Source organism: Perognathus longimembris, chromosome 20 (assembly GCF_023159225.1).
Source record: "Perognathus longimembris pacificus isolate PPM17 chromosome 20, ASM2315922v1, whole genome shotgun sequence".
NCBI lineage: Eukaryota > Metazoa > Chordata > Mammalia > Rodentia > Heteromyidae > Perognathus > Perognathus longimembris.
The window spans coordinates 43397310-43410994 of NC_063180.1; the positions used below are offsets into that span (position 1 = coordinate 43397310).

A 13685-nucleotide genomic window follows, 5' to 3' on the forward strand; every position below is an offset into this window, starting at 1 on the left:
TATCCACAAAAAAGCAGAATACCCCTTAGATGTTTCAAAAATGTAAAACGGATCTCAGAAGTCAAAATTTTTCATTCCATTTTAAGTTATTCTGGAGAAATGTGTTTTTTTTCTTTTTTAAAATGCAAAGCCATTTTACCATGCAAGTTTTCTTAACTAGACTTGACCTATTAGCCTATTAGCTTGTTATTACACCATTCACAAGAAAACTACCATAGTTTTACACTTTTAGAGTTACATGAACAATATGAACTTCTTCTACAGTTCCTTGAAAACATAAACCAAACTTACTGCTGGTTTTTTTCATTCAGAGTGTTCATGCCCTGGAGATCAGAAAGAGGTGTTCTAGGACTTTTCCGAGTTATACCTAGAGAAAAAGGGAAGGGGAGGCAGAAATTTCCAAATCAATGCCAAGAAACACTAATCATGGAACAGTTTTCCTAAAGACAAAAAAAAAAAAATTCAATGTATTTTGAGGCCTACATATTTACTAGGTGTCAAAAACACACAGATAATAGGATGAACAAGATTCCATAACCTATCACTTAGAAACGTGATTGGGTTAACCATGAGTAAAATTAGATCCATTCACTGGCTTTAAGAAAAAAAGCAAAAAACTCCCAAGTTTGACTTTATAGTATTATGTATATTTAGGTCTGAAACCAGGACTTGAACTCAGTACCTGCCACTTTTACTCACTGGTTAGTACTATACCAACTAAGTCATGCCTCCAATCCCTAAAGTTTTTTAATTTTATTATTTTACTTTTTTTTTTTTTTTGGTCAGTTGTGGGGCTTATGCAAGCCCAGGGCCTGGGTGCTATCCCTGAACTTTTTCACTTAAGGATAGCACTCTACCACTTTGGGCTACACAACACCACTTCTGGTTTTCTGGTGGCTAAATGGAAACAGCCTCACAGACTTTCCTGCAGTCTGGCATTGAACTGCAATCATCAGATCTCAGCCTCTTGAGTAGCCAGGATTACAGGCATGAGCCAACCAGCATCTGGCTTTTTAACATAATTTTATTGTTATTATTAAGGTGTCGTATGCACAGAAGGGTTAACAATTTAGAAGTTATGTAATTAGTACATTTATTTTTTAGACAATATCCCCCAGTATATTATAAAATTTTAACTACTGGTAACCCTGTAGTAAATGGAAGAAGTAAAAAAACTAGTAGATTGCTCCAATGTCCAAAAATGTAGCAATTTCATATGAACACCTAAATGCACAACTTTGTGATGCACCCTATGCTGAAACTGGTGCTTCCCTGTCCTTGAGCCATTCATCGGAAGCTGGAATACTGCTACATCTGGGGTTGTCAGGCTGACTCATGGAAGACAAACAACTTGGGCTCCCCCTAAATGACTGACAGGCTGTTTTCAATACTATCTCCTGGATTTAAAGGGATAGATAAAGCAGGGTACTGGTGGCTCATACTTGTAATCCTACCTACTCAGGAGGCTGAAATCTGAGGACCAAGGTTCAAAGCCAGCCTCAGGCAGAAAAGTCCAGGATCCTTATCTCCAATTAACCAGCAAAAAAGCCAGAAGTAGGGCTGGGGATATGGCCTAGTGGCAAGAGTGCCTGCCTCGGATACACGAGGCCCTAGGTTCGATTCCCCAGCACCACATATACAGAAAACCGCCAGAAGCGGTGCTGTGGCTCAAGCGGCAGAGTGCTAGCCTTGAGCGAGAAGAAGCCAGGGACAGTGCTCAGGCCCCGAGTCCAAGGCCCAGGACTGGCAAAAAAAAAAAAAAAGCCAGAAGTAGAGCTGTGACTTAAGTAGCAGAGTGCTAGCTTTAAGCAGAAAAGCTCAGGGACAGTGCCCAGGCACTGAGTTCAAGCCCCAGGCTTGGCACTAAAAAATAAAAAGCACAAGAAAAACATGGATAATCAGAATGAAGGCTTATATACCTTTGAGAAATAACAGCAAAAACAAAAAATAACGTTAAAGTGTGTCTGTCTGTCTCTCTCTCTCTCTCTCTCTGTGGTGGGAAGGTTTGAACTGAGACCTTCACGGTTACAAGACATGTGGTAAGGTTTGAACTGAGACCTTCACGGTTACAAGACATCTGAGTTACAAGTATCTGAGTTATGTCACCAGTCCTTTTTGGCTTTTAGTCACTTAATCAGGAATAATCTGGCATTTCTGTCCAGGACCAGCCTCTAGACCACATCCTCTGTATGGTCTCCAGAACAGCAGAAGGCCATACTTCTAGATTTAGCTTGTTGACTGACATAGGGTCTCACTAACTTCATTGTTTGGCTGTACTTGATCTTGTAATTCTCCTGGTCTTTGCCTTCTATTTAGGGTTACAGTTATGAGCCATTAAGGATGTCTTTTTTTTTTTAATGAAATACTTACCTTTGTTTTTTCTAAAAAATACTTTAAATATTATTTCTCAAAAATTACACATTTTTTAAATATTAAGACCAGTAAGGAAGGGAAACTTTAAAAAGAACTCACATTTGTTTTTACAACATCTATTTATATTCTTCTTTCATTGACATTGGATATAAACTTCCATGGAATTACAACCAGAAAACTGGGAAATTAGCAACCTAAATCGGGCGAGTTGTTCAAAAGCTCTGAACAGACTATGTAAGTAAACTCTTGTTTCTAGACCCAGATTACTAAATTTGGCTTTGAATACTCTGAAGGATTCATTTCTTCTCACAACAGAAGTAGCCTAATCACTGTAATCTCTTTAACACCCAAAAGAACCAGTTTTCATGCACAAAGTCTAGTCTAACAAAGAGCAAGGGATGGAATGGAAACCAAATGCATCTTTTACGCCAACTTTGTGAAAAGTAAACAAACAAAAAAGAAGGGCATCATGGTTCTATTATTTTTCTTTAAGCCAAAACATTAACGTGACCACTTTGCTCTACTTCAGACGGGAGAACTACAATCAGTGTAAATGAAAGTGAAAGACACCATCAGCATTCTAAAGTTAAAATACCAGCACAAGCAAGTGTTAAAAACCAGCTGGATAAGAGAAAACTTTGGAAGTGTTAGGATATATAATTATTGAATCATTTCCTAAGTGACTAAATGTTCTAAAACTCCCCAAATTGTGCTCTTTGCTAAAGTTTATTTTGCTTCAATTACATTACATGGCTTCTTAAAAAGGGCAAGAAATGACTATCATTATTTTTATCCATGTCTCAGATACTTGAAAGTCACCAAATGACTGCAACCAAGTACAATAAACCACTGAATTATCACAAGCTAACAGGATAGTCGCCCAACTTAAACAGGCATACCAGCAGTTCAAAATAAAGCACCAAAGTCTCAAGGCAAATATCCTAAGACAGTCTAAAGGACCATGTAGGCCATGTTGCCTATGTGCTCTACCAAGGCGTAGAATGCCCTTGGTTCCCATTTCCATATGAATATGTGACAACACAGAGTGATCAGAGTTTGTAGCCTTACTGTACTTCTCCTCCTTGCACCTCTGTAGAATCTCTAAGCTCCTCTGGTGGACTGGGTGTTGGAGGAAGCTAAAACTATCCATACTTTTCAAAACTGCACATGGCGTTGTATCATCATGTCCTTAGGAAGCAAAAGGGGGAAAATGGAGAAAAGAAAAAGACATTATGTAAGCCCAAACCAATATGAGAATCAAGGACAATGCTGCCAACTATAAGTTTATTATGAAGTTTCAATGGACAGAGATTAAATGTGATTTATCCAATTAACCTGATGATAGTCTTTTTCAGATATTCAATGTGGTTTTTTTTACTACCAAAATATTCTGAGTTATTTTTATTACAAAATTCTAAAATAAGACATTAGGGACATATGAAAAATAATTTGTATGATTTAGTTATTTATAAAAATAATGAGTCATTGGTACTGGGTGTGGAATTTTGTTAGCACATAGTTGGCAACATTGATGAAACCCTGGAAAGAAATATACCCAAAATAATTATCAAAAATTTTAACAGCTCTTTCACAAATCCTGCAACTAACCACACTTGTAGGAAATTCCAACAAGTGCGCTGATGATCAAAATGTGAAGAAAAGCACCAAAGAGCAAAGAAACCCAGCATTTGTAAATCTGAAATTACAAAGGGAGACAGACTTTCCTCCTCACACCACCTCTTAGGAAAGTGAGACAGAAATCAGCCACCAGTGGGAAAGAGAAGAGAGCACACTCAAGTCGAGACCCAAGCCCCAGTTTAGAGTCTCTTCAGCAACAGCAGAGAGGAGGCTTCAGGTTGCTAAACATGTATTTAGCAAAAAAGGTACTGAAAACTGAACATAGGGTTTCCAGACTTAGAGGGAGTTACACCTTGAGTACTGTTTACTCAGAGATCACTTATAGAGTTAGGAAATAGTGTTCAAGTTAGAACAGTTTTGTCTTTTAAAAAACAAAATATGTAGTTTAATAGGGACAAATTAAGCAAAACATAAAGGAAGAACTATAATTCCATTAGTGTACTTTACTGAACAAATAAGAAATGAGATGCAGTGTAATAATCTACAAATAGTCCTCAAAACACAAGTACTTTACTGGTGAAACAGAAGGGATTTAAAGAGCGTGTGCACGCACGCACGCGTGCACACACACACATTCTTTGGAGGGGGCAGTCCTGGGGCTTGAACTCAGGGCCAGTGCACTGTCCCTGGTTTCTTTTTGCTTAAGGCTAGCACTCTACCACTTGAGCCACAGCATCACTTCTGGCCTTTTCTATATATGTGGTGCTGAGGAATTGAACCCAGGGCTTCATGTATTCGAGGCAAGCACACTACCACTAGGCTATATTCCCAGCCCTACAGAATATATTTTAATCTCACTGTAATTCATGCAAATCAAAAGAACTTCCAGATAGTAAAAGAAATCTTATAACCAATAAATAAGATACACCCGCACCAGTGGCTCATGCCTGTAATCCTAGCTACTCAAGAGGCTGAGATCTGAGGCTCTCAATTCAAAGCCAGCCCAGACAGAAAAGTCTGCGAGACTTATCTCCAATTAGCCACCCAAAAACTGGAAGTGGTGCTGTGGCTAAATTGGTAGAGCACTAGCCTTGAGCTGAAGAGCTCAGGGACAGCACCCAAGCCCAGAGTTCAAGCCCCACGAGAGACAAAAAAAATATATAAAATAAAATAAATGAGATAATACTAAATGTATAAAAAATAGACCTTTTAAAAACAAAATGGGTTTGAAGTATTTTACCTGATAGTAAAAAGTTAACACTATTATATATCATTTATCTAGTGTAAGAATCAATAGTTGTAAATGTTCAACTGTTTAAAAACCAATGTATTTAACCAAGTTCACTATTTCATTCAAAACACTCTTTAATAACAAAACTCAAATTTGCATTAATTACCACTAATCCCTACCTACCCTGTGCTTAAGTAACAAATGTTTTACCTTCACTAATCTGATCAATATTTGTTAACGAAAGCAGACCAACGCATACCTGCACATACAAAACACAGACACTTTTAATGATGTAAAGTACACTCAATTCATGAGATCTGGAGTCAGAGATGATAGGATAGAAGAAAATAAAAATTATTGCTGAGTACTAGTGGCTCAATCCTAGCTACTCAGGAAGCGGAGATCTGAGGATGATCAATCATGGTTCAAAGCCACTGGGGCACGAGAAAGTACATAAGACTCATCTATCTCCATTTAACCAACAAAAAGCCACAATTGGAGGTGTGGTTCAAGTGGCAAAGCACAAGCCTTAAGTAAAAAAAGGAAGGGATAGTGGCCAGGCCCTGAGTTCAAACCCCCATTCTTGTACAAACTAATAAAAAAATTGTGATGGCTCTCCTGTGGTTGAGAGATTAAAAATAATAATAATAATGAAGCATAGCAGAATACTAGCAACTACAGCTTACCAGTTTTTCTCTGAATGTGTCTTTTCCCAGCTTCTCTGAAAGCAACCATAGCTCTGAAGAAAGCGCGGAGAACTGCCCATCGGAAAACAGCTACAGGATCAATTCCAATCATCCCAGAGATAAATGCATTCTTGCTACTTCTCAGAAGAGCTACAATGTCTGGTCGCATATGATCTGTATTTTTCTCCCGGAAATCCTACATGAAAAAAGTGCTAGTGTTAGTGTTATGGTGACATGTTTGAACAATGGGTAAAGATGACTGGAGTACTTCTATACTGGGTAGCTGCCTGGACTAGGTATCTTCTATAAAGGGTCAGCCAAACCTAAGTCAACTAAATTCATCTACTGAATTCAAAATAAATGAAAATAGGAGTGAATATTGTACAATTTCACAACAGCTTGTTGAACAATGACCAAAGATGTTTTCTGTAATACCCCTTCAGATAGAGGTATTACATATAGTGATGACAGAAACACAAAAAGCCAAACCAGGAAGGGCACCCCAGACAGAAGAAACATATTGCCTGCCCCATGTGGTGATGGGTAGGGCAAGGCATGCTACAGAAAACAGTGAGCACAAGAGGGGCCAGGTGGGTGTGGTGGGAAATTAGGCAAAAAAACAGTATGCTTAGGCTCCTTAAGCTTTCACCCAGATGGTTTACTTTCTTTTATTCAGTGTAAAAAGAAAGCCAATAGAGCCTGGCACAGGTGGCTCATGCCTGTCATCCTAGCTACTCAGGAGGCTGAGATCTGAGGATCACAGTTGAAAGCCAGCTCTGGCAGGAAACTGTGAGACTCTTATCTCCAACAAACTACCCCAAAAAGCCAGAAGTGGCACTGTGGCACAAGTGATAAAGCACTAGCCTTGAGCAAAGGAAGCTCAGGGACAGTGTCCAGGCCCAGAGTTCAGCCCTAGGACTGGCAATAAAAAAGAAAGCCACTGGAAAGGAAATGAGATCAGCTAATCAGCGTCATTACAAAGCATGTTTGTTGCTACATGAGAAACAAGGGAGGGCTGAGAAAATGGCCTAGTGGCAAGAGTACTTGCCTCCTATACATGAAGCCCTGGGTTTGATTCCCCGGCACCACATATATAGAAAATGGTCAGAAGCGGCTCAATGGCTCAAGTGGCAGAGTGCTAGCCTTGAGCAAAAAGAAGCCAGGGACAGTGCTCAGGCCCCTAGTCCAAGCTCCAGGACTGGCCAAAAAGAAAAAGAGAGAGAGAGAGAGAGAAAAAAAAAAAACAGGGGACACAAACAGGGCAGAGAAAGAATAGAAAAGGAAGAAAGAGCTTAAGCCAGAAGGGTAATAGTAACTTGTACTAAGAAGGGAGAAAGGAGGCTTCCAAGATTCCACTTTTTTCCCCCTGCTAATCTTTTCCTCAAAGCAATCAATAATTTTTAAAAACACAAGTTGTAGAGCCAGTGGCTCACATCTGTAATCCTAGTCACTCAGAGAACTGAGATCTGAGAATCTTGGTTCGAAGCCAGCCCCCCACAGGAAAGTCCATTAGACTTTTTTCTCCAATTAACCACCAAAAAGTCAGAAGTGGAACTGTGGTTCAAGTGGTGGAGCACTAGCCTTGAGTACAAAAGTTCAAGGACAGTGCAGCACACAATCAGAGTTCAAGCCCAGGACCAAGAAAAAAATAAAAAAACTTTCCACAACTCCTAGCTACTTAGGAGGCTGAGATCTGAGGATGGTTCAAAGCTAGCCCAGGCAGGAAAGTCTATGAGACACTTATCTCCAATAAACTACCAAAAGAGCTGAAAGCAGAGCTGTGGCTCAAGTGGTAAAATGCTAATCTTGAGCAAAAGAAGCTCAGGGACAGCACTCAGGCCCTGAGTTCAAGCCCTAGTACTGAAAGAAAACAAATAAAGGGCTGGGAATATGGCCTAGTGGCAAGGGTGCTTGCCTTGTATACATGAAGCCCTGGGTTCAATTCCTCAGCACCACATGTATAGAAAACGGCCAGAAGTGGTGCTGTGGCTCAAGTGGCAAAGTGCTAGCCTTGAGCAAAAAGAAGCCAGGGACAGTGCTCAGGCCCTGAGTCCAGGCCCCAGGACTGGCAAATAAATAAATAAATAAATAAAAAGCAAAAAATATTTTTTAAAAAAGGAAATGACTTGGAGCTGGGAATATGGCATAGTGGTAAAGTGCTCGCCTCGTATACATGAAGCCCCGAGTTCGATTCCTCAGCACCACATATATAGAAAAGGCCAGAAGTGGCGCTGTGGCTCAAGTGGTAGAGTGCTAGCCTTAAGCAAAAAGAAGCCAGGGACAGTGTTCAAGCCCTGAGTTCAAGCCCCAGAACTGGCAAAAAACAAAACACAACAACAACAAAAAAAGGAAATGACTATTCTTTCAGACTGAAAATGTAAGAATGAAATGATAGGTCTATCTTCAGAAAGAAATCAACAGAAACATTACCCAAGATGGTAGTATACTGAAAAGTACAGTCTGAATTTTACTAGTATCCTCATAAAATGTCTCTAAAACTACAAAGAGGGTAGCATGTCAGGGACAGTGAGACATTTTGCCTAAAAGCGTATTTGATGAGAAATTCACTGACCTTTACCCCGTATTTTACTTTTCCAGCATAATGTTTTATTATGAAAGCAGGCTCCATCACAGCTGGAAATTCAATATAAGAATTATCTTCATGTTGATGCTTAAACTTGTCTAGCAATGTTTGATTTGTAGCCTGTGGAAAACTAAATTTTTTTAAGGAAAAGGAAAAAAAACACAAAAAAGATACCATAATTAGTATAGCATTTTAAAAAGTACATTACAATGACATGGTCCTCTAGCACACTCTGCAGTGTCCAAGTTTTCACTGTAATCTCTCATCAGATTCACCAAGCTAAAAACTGAGTAGAATGAGGGTAAGTGCCTCTTCTTCACAGAAGAGGTGTCAGAAGATGGGTTTGCACAATCCCACACAGTGGGAATGAGAAGCCGCTTGAGAAGTCTACTCCTGGCATCAGGAACTTGGCTAAGGCTATGGGGAGAGGAAAACAAAATCCAAGTCATAGGCTCGTTGGGGACAAAAACTTCCCCAAAAGTAATCATCTTATTTTTTAAACAGGTCCTAAAAACTCGAGTCATTTTTTGCTTGTTTTCTTCTTCACATATAGCAATTTTCTATCTATGCCAACAAATATACTTCTATATCCATTATCATTTCAAATAAACACTAAGCGGATTTACAATAATTGCAGTAATTTAAGGGAAAAACTGTGGTTGGGAACAAAAGACGGTTCACAGAGGACACCGAAGGCCATTGCCAGCTAGATGTTAAAGGCTGATAAAGCCACTCACCAAGGTTAATCCTTGCTCCTTGAGTTAGTTTTCCCAGGTATTCTGACTGAAAGCTGGTTTACAAACAACTGGTACCCAGAAGTGGGGTCAATGTTTACTAAGTGGTTCAGAAGCCTTTGGAAGTGGTTTGTGGGAAGAATTTGGAGATGAGAACTGGTTAGAAAAGATGAATCCTGTAAGCAGGACTAGTGAATGGTTCTAGTGAGAACTCAAAGGCCAGAATGCTGATAGAATGCAAGCAGAAGCTGGGCTGACTGACCAGATGCCACCACTGCAAGTTCAAGAGTATAAAAGTTTAAGGCTGACATTTGAGGAGACGCTGGGACATCATGTCTCCACAGGATTCCTTTCTCCATGTCTCCATCTATCTGTCCGGAGACTCAGAGGCTGCTTCCAAGGTCTGAGCAGCTACAGAAGTAGTTTGTTCCAGCAACAGGCCTCATCATTATCCACAGAATGTTGGTTCTCATGCAGAATGCAAGAGCTGTAGGACAATGAAGGCTTCCACAGACATTTCAAACAAAGGCCATCTGTGGAAGGGAAGGAATCCCTGCACTCACCTCCTGATAGAACAGTGCATAAACCTGGGAGAGTGAAGTCAAAGCTTCAGTGGAGACCTCAAGGAGGCAGAAAATGCCAGGAATATGGAATGTCCACCAAGGAAAGCCCCAGGCAGCCATACGTGACATACCTGACCATACCTGACATGAGGCAGCTGCAGATGTGCCCAGATACCAGACATAGACTACAGGATTTAATGTTTGCCCTGATAGGCTTGTCTTGCTTTGTTCCCATTCTTCCTTTCCAGAACCCCATTCCATTTTTTGGAGGGGTGTGTATGTGTTTCCATCCATCCTAGGTCTTAAACTAGGCACTGTTGATGTTCAAGGCTCGCTCTACCACTTGAGCCACAGCTCCACTTCCAAGTTCGTGATGGTTCATTGGGAGATAAAAATCTCATGGACTTTGCTCCTTGGGCTGGCTTTAAACCATATTCTCAGATCTCAACTTCTTGAGTAGCTAGGATGACAGGTGTGAGCTACCCGCACCTGGCTTCATTTCTCTCTTTTGAACGGCAATATTTGCCCTGTGCCTGCTCACCATTACATGCTGGAAGTTTGCATTTTCTAGGTGACCTTCTTCCTCCTACCAGGTGCCACCTCCTATTATTCTATTCACCTATGAATGCTAATAGTTTGGCGTACTCAACAATGGTGAGAATAGCAAATGTTGCTGAAACTTACCACCTGCACAGACATGGTAGATATATCACTAATTTACCATGATACTGTGTTCTGCTAAACATGAAAACTGAAATGACATCTCCTTCATAAAATTCAACCCAAGAAGGGAACTGTAACTAAAATCTAAATAAATCAACAAATTTAGATGGGAAAAAAAACAGTCCAATAATAAAGTCCAGCCTATTCACAAAAATTCACTTTTTAAAAGAAATTCATACAATGAAACTTTTAGCTCTTTATTTGAAAATATGAGGAATTTAAACTTAAGACAAAAGAAGCCCACTGGATAATAACAAAGTAAAAAAGATTCATACTCGGGCTGGGAATATGGCCTAGTGGCAAGAGTGCTTGTCTCGTATACATGAGGCCCTGGGTTCAATTCCCCAGCACCACATATACAGTAAATGGCCAGAAGTGGCGCTGTGGCTCAAGTGGTAGAGTGCTAGCCTTGAGCAAAAAGAAGCCAGGGACAGTGATCAGGCCCTGAGTCCAAGGACCAGGACTGGCACAAAAAAAAAAAAAAAAAAAAAAAAAAAAAAAAAAAAAAGATTCATACTCACTTGCTCTCTTCATCCAAAAGATGGAGCAGTCCTGTTGGCTTTTTGCTAATAAGATTTATGCAACAAGTATTATCAATATAATCTATGTTGTGCCAGCTAATACCTTCAGTTCTATATTCTTCCTAGGAAAACCAAAAAACAAAATAACAATTTATTCATCTTGCAGAATGAAGAGTCATGGTAACAAGTATTGAGAAGATTTTAACAAGACTTAAAAGAACTGTCTAAGCTTGGGGGGGGACAGGAGGGGCACTGGTCCTAGGGCTTGAACACAGGGCCTGGATGCTGTCTCTGAGCTTCTTTTGCTCAAGGCTAGTGCTATACCACTTGAAACACATCTCCACTTCTGACTTTTGTTGAGTAGTTTATTAGAGATAAGAGTGTCATGGGCTTTCCTGCCTGGGCTGGCTTTGAGCTGCAATCCTTAGATCTCAGCCCCTGAGTAGCTAGGATTACAGATGTGAGCCACTGGTACCTGGCTGTCTAAACTTAATAATGTCGCTAATTACCAATCCACACAACAGAAGGGCATTTTCATCTGTGCACTTGATACAGTGTGATCAGGTTTTTGTTTTTTTATATAAAAAAAAAATACATGCAGGCACAAGGCTCAGGGACCAAAAAAAAATATATATATATACACACACACACACACACACACACACACACACACACACACACACACGCAGCCGGCAGAAGGAAAGCATATACATATTTAGGTACTCACTTGCTCCAACTTAAAGATATGCTGATTAAAGTAGTGCTGTAAACGTTCATTAGCAAAATTAATACACAACTGTTCAAAGCTATTGTTTTCATAATCTTCAAACCCAAAAATATCAAGAACACCAATGGACAAAGTCTGTAAAAAAAAAAAAATTGGTTGAAGAATGAGGCTCAGTTCTCTTAGCAAACTATTTTAAGAGACTATTAGTAAGTAATATCTATAAATTTAAATTACTTACTTTAATTATTGTAAAACATGTTAATATTTATGAACTACTTAGGGAATCAAACAGCTTTCTTGGTAAAACCAACTTAGAATTTGGAGTCTGGTTTGGACTCCACAGTAAGATCAAGGCCAATCTAAACTTTAGGGCAAGACCCTGTTCTCAAAAACAAATAAGGTCAGTCTGGTGGCTCATACCTATAACCCTAGCTACTTAGAAGCTGAGATCTGAGGATCACTCTCAGAAGCCAACCTAGACAAGAAAGTCCATGAGAGTCTCATCTCCAATTAACCAACAAAATGCCAGATGCAGAGCTGTGGCTCAAGTGGGAGAGTGCTAGCCTTGAACAAAAAAGTTCAAGGACAGCACTCAGGCCTTAAGTTCAAGCTCCAAAACCAGTGAGCACACAGAGCAAATAATAGAAGGTTTAAAGCACTGAATAGCTCCAAAAGACTGTAAAAACCAATAATCCTTTCCTCCTGGAAATTATCTTTGAAACTTCATCATAAAGATAGATTCTTTAGGAGAGAGCAAGTGAAGGGGTGACATTGTCCAAAAAGAAATGTATCTTCCTGACTTATCTAACTTCACCACTCTGTACGTAACCCTTATAATTTCACCACTCCACTGCATTCCTTTTCTGTTCTTTTTGCCCTTTTTACTCATTATGCAATCTAGACAAGTGCCACCACACCCATTCTCCTCTCTCTTGAAATACAATTGGTATAAAAATTTTGATTGAATAAAAAAGAATTTTCCGGCTGGGGATATAGCCTAGTGGCAAGAGTGCCTGCCTCAGATACACGAGGCCCTAGGTTCGATTCCCCAGCACCACATATACAGAAAACGGCCAGAAGTGGCGCTGTGGCTCAGGTGGCAGAGTGCTAGCCTTGAGCGGGAAGAAGCCAGGGACAGTGCTCAGGCCCCGAGTCCAAGGCCCAGGACTGGCAAAAAAAAAAAAAAAAAAAAAAAAAAAAAAAAAAATTTCCCTTAGTACAAAGAGATGTACTGAGACAACTGCCATAAGGAATGTATAAGATTTTAAGTCTGTACTAAGAGGGATAAAGCTATGTGGCTCCAACTTGCCTAGCAAACATGAGGCCCTGAGTTCAAACCCTAGTAACATTTTTAAAAAGAAAAGAGAGAAAAGACTGTATGAGGACCATTTTGTGTGATGAAATCTGAACCTATGCCCTTAAGAAGAAAAATTAAAATAATACACTTCCAATAAAAAAGTCAATTTGATTAATTAGATTATAATTCAACTTTATGGGTAAGGGCTTGCATTAAATGTAAAAAATATAAAAATAATTTTACATTTTTAAGATTACAGAAAAGACAGATGACAGTTACAATCAGCTAAAAAAAAAAAAAAACTGTCCCATCAGTGTTACTGGAAAAATAAACATAGATTCAAAACAAATAAATCTGAAATACACATACCCACCACATTGAAATTAAGATCCACATGGAAAAAGAACAAACATAGAAAAAAATAAAGTAGAACACTAATTAATATATAACGTAGGGCAGGAAGTAAAAAAAAAAAATATAAAACTCAGGACTATAAACAAAAAGAATAAGAGAAATAACTGCAAAAAACCATAGCATGAATAAATCTTAAAACTCAACTGATAAATTTGATATGTATATTTGAGTCTCTTCAATGTTCACAATAATACTCCTAAAAATTGACAAAATAATGCAATAGCATAAATTAATAATACAAAGAACTGAGGGGA

The 13685-nt window shown here is 39.2% G+C and overlaps 1 protein-coding gene across 9 annotated transcripts in view; it reads right to left on the bottom strand.

Moving 5' to 3' along the window:
- Myo9a (myosin IXA) overlaps positions 1-13685 on the bottom strand; it is a 143175-nt gene that overhangs the window by 65405 nt on the left and 64085 nt on the right. For 8 of the 9 annotated variants that reach the window (XM_048329422.1, XM_048329425.1, XM_048329424.1 and 5 more), the window contains 6 exons: positions 11721-11855; positions 10994-11115; positions 8441-8582; positions 5869-6064; positions 3442-3561; positions 292-367 (listed from right to left, as the gene is read on the bottom strand). In XM_048329422.1, coding sequence (XP_048185379.1) covers positions 292-367; positions 3442-3561; positions 5869-6064; positions 8441-8582; positions 10994-11115; positions 11721-11855 — 791 coding nt within the window. The remainder of the gene's footprint in view (positions 1-291; positions 368-3441; positions 3562-5868; positions 6065-8440; positions 8583-10993; positions 11116-11720; positions 11856-13685) is intronic. The other variant, XM_048329426.1, reaches the window with a different exon arrangement.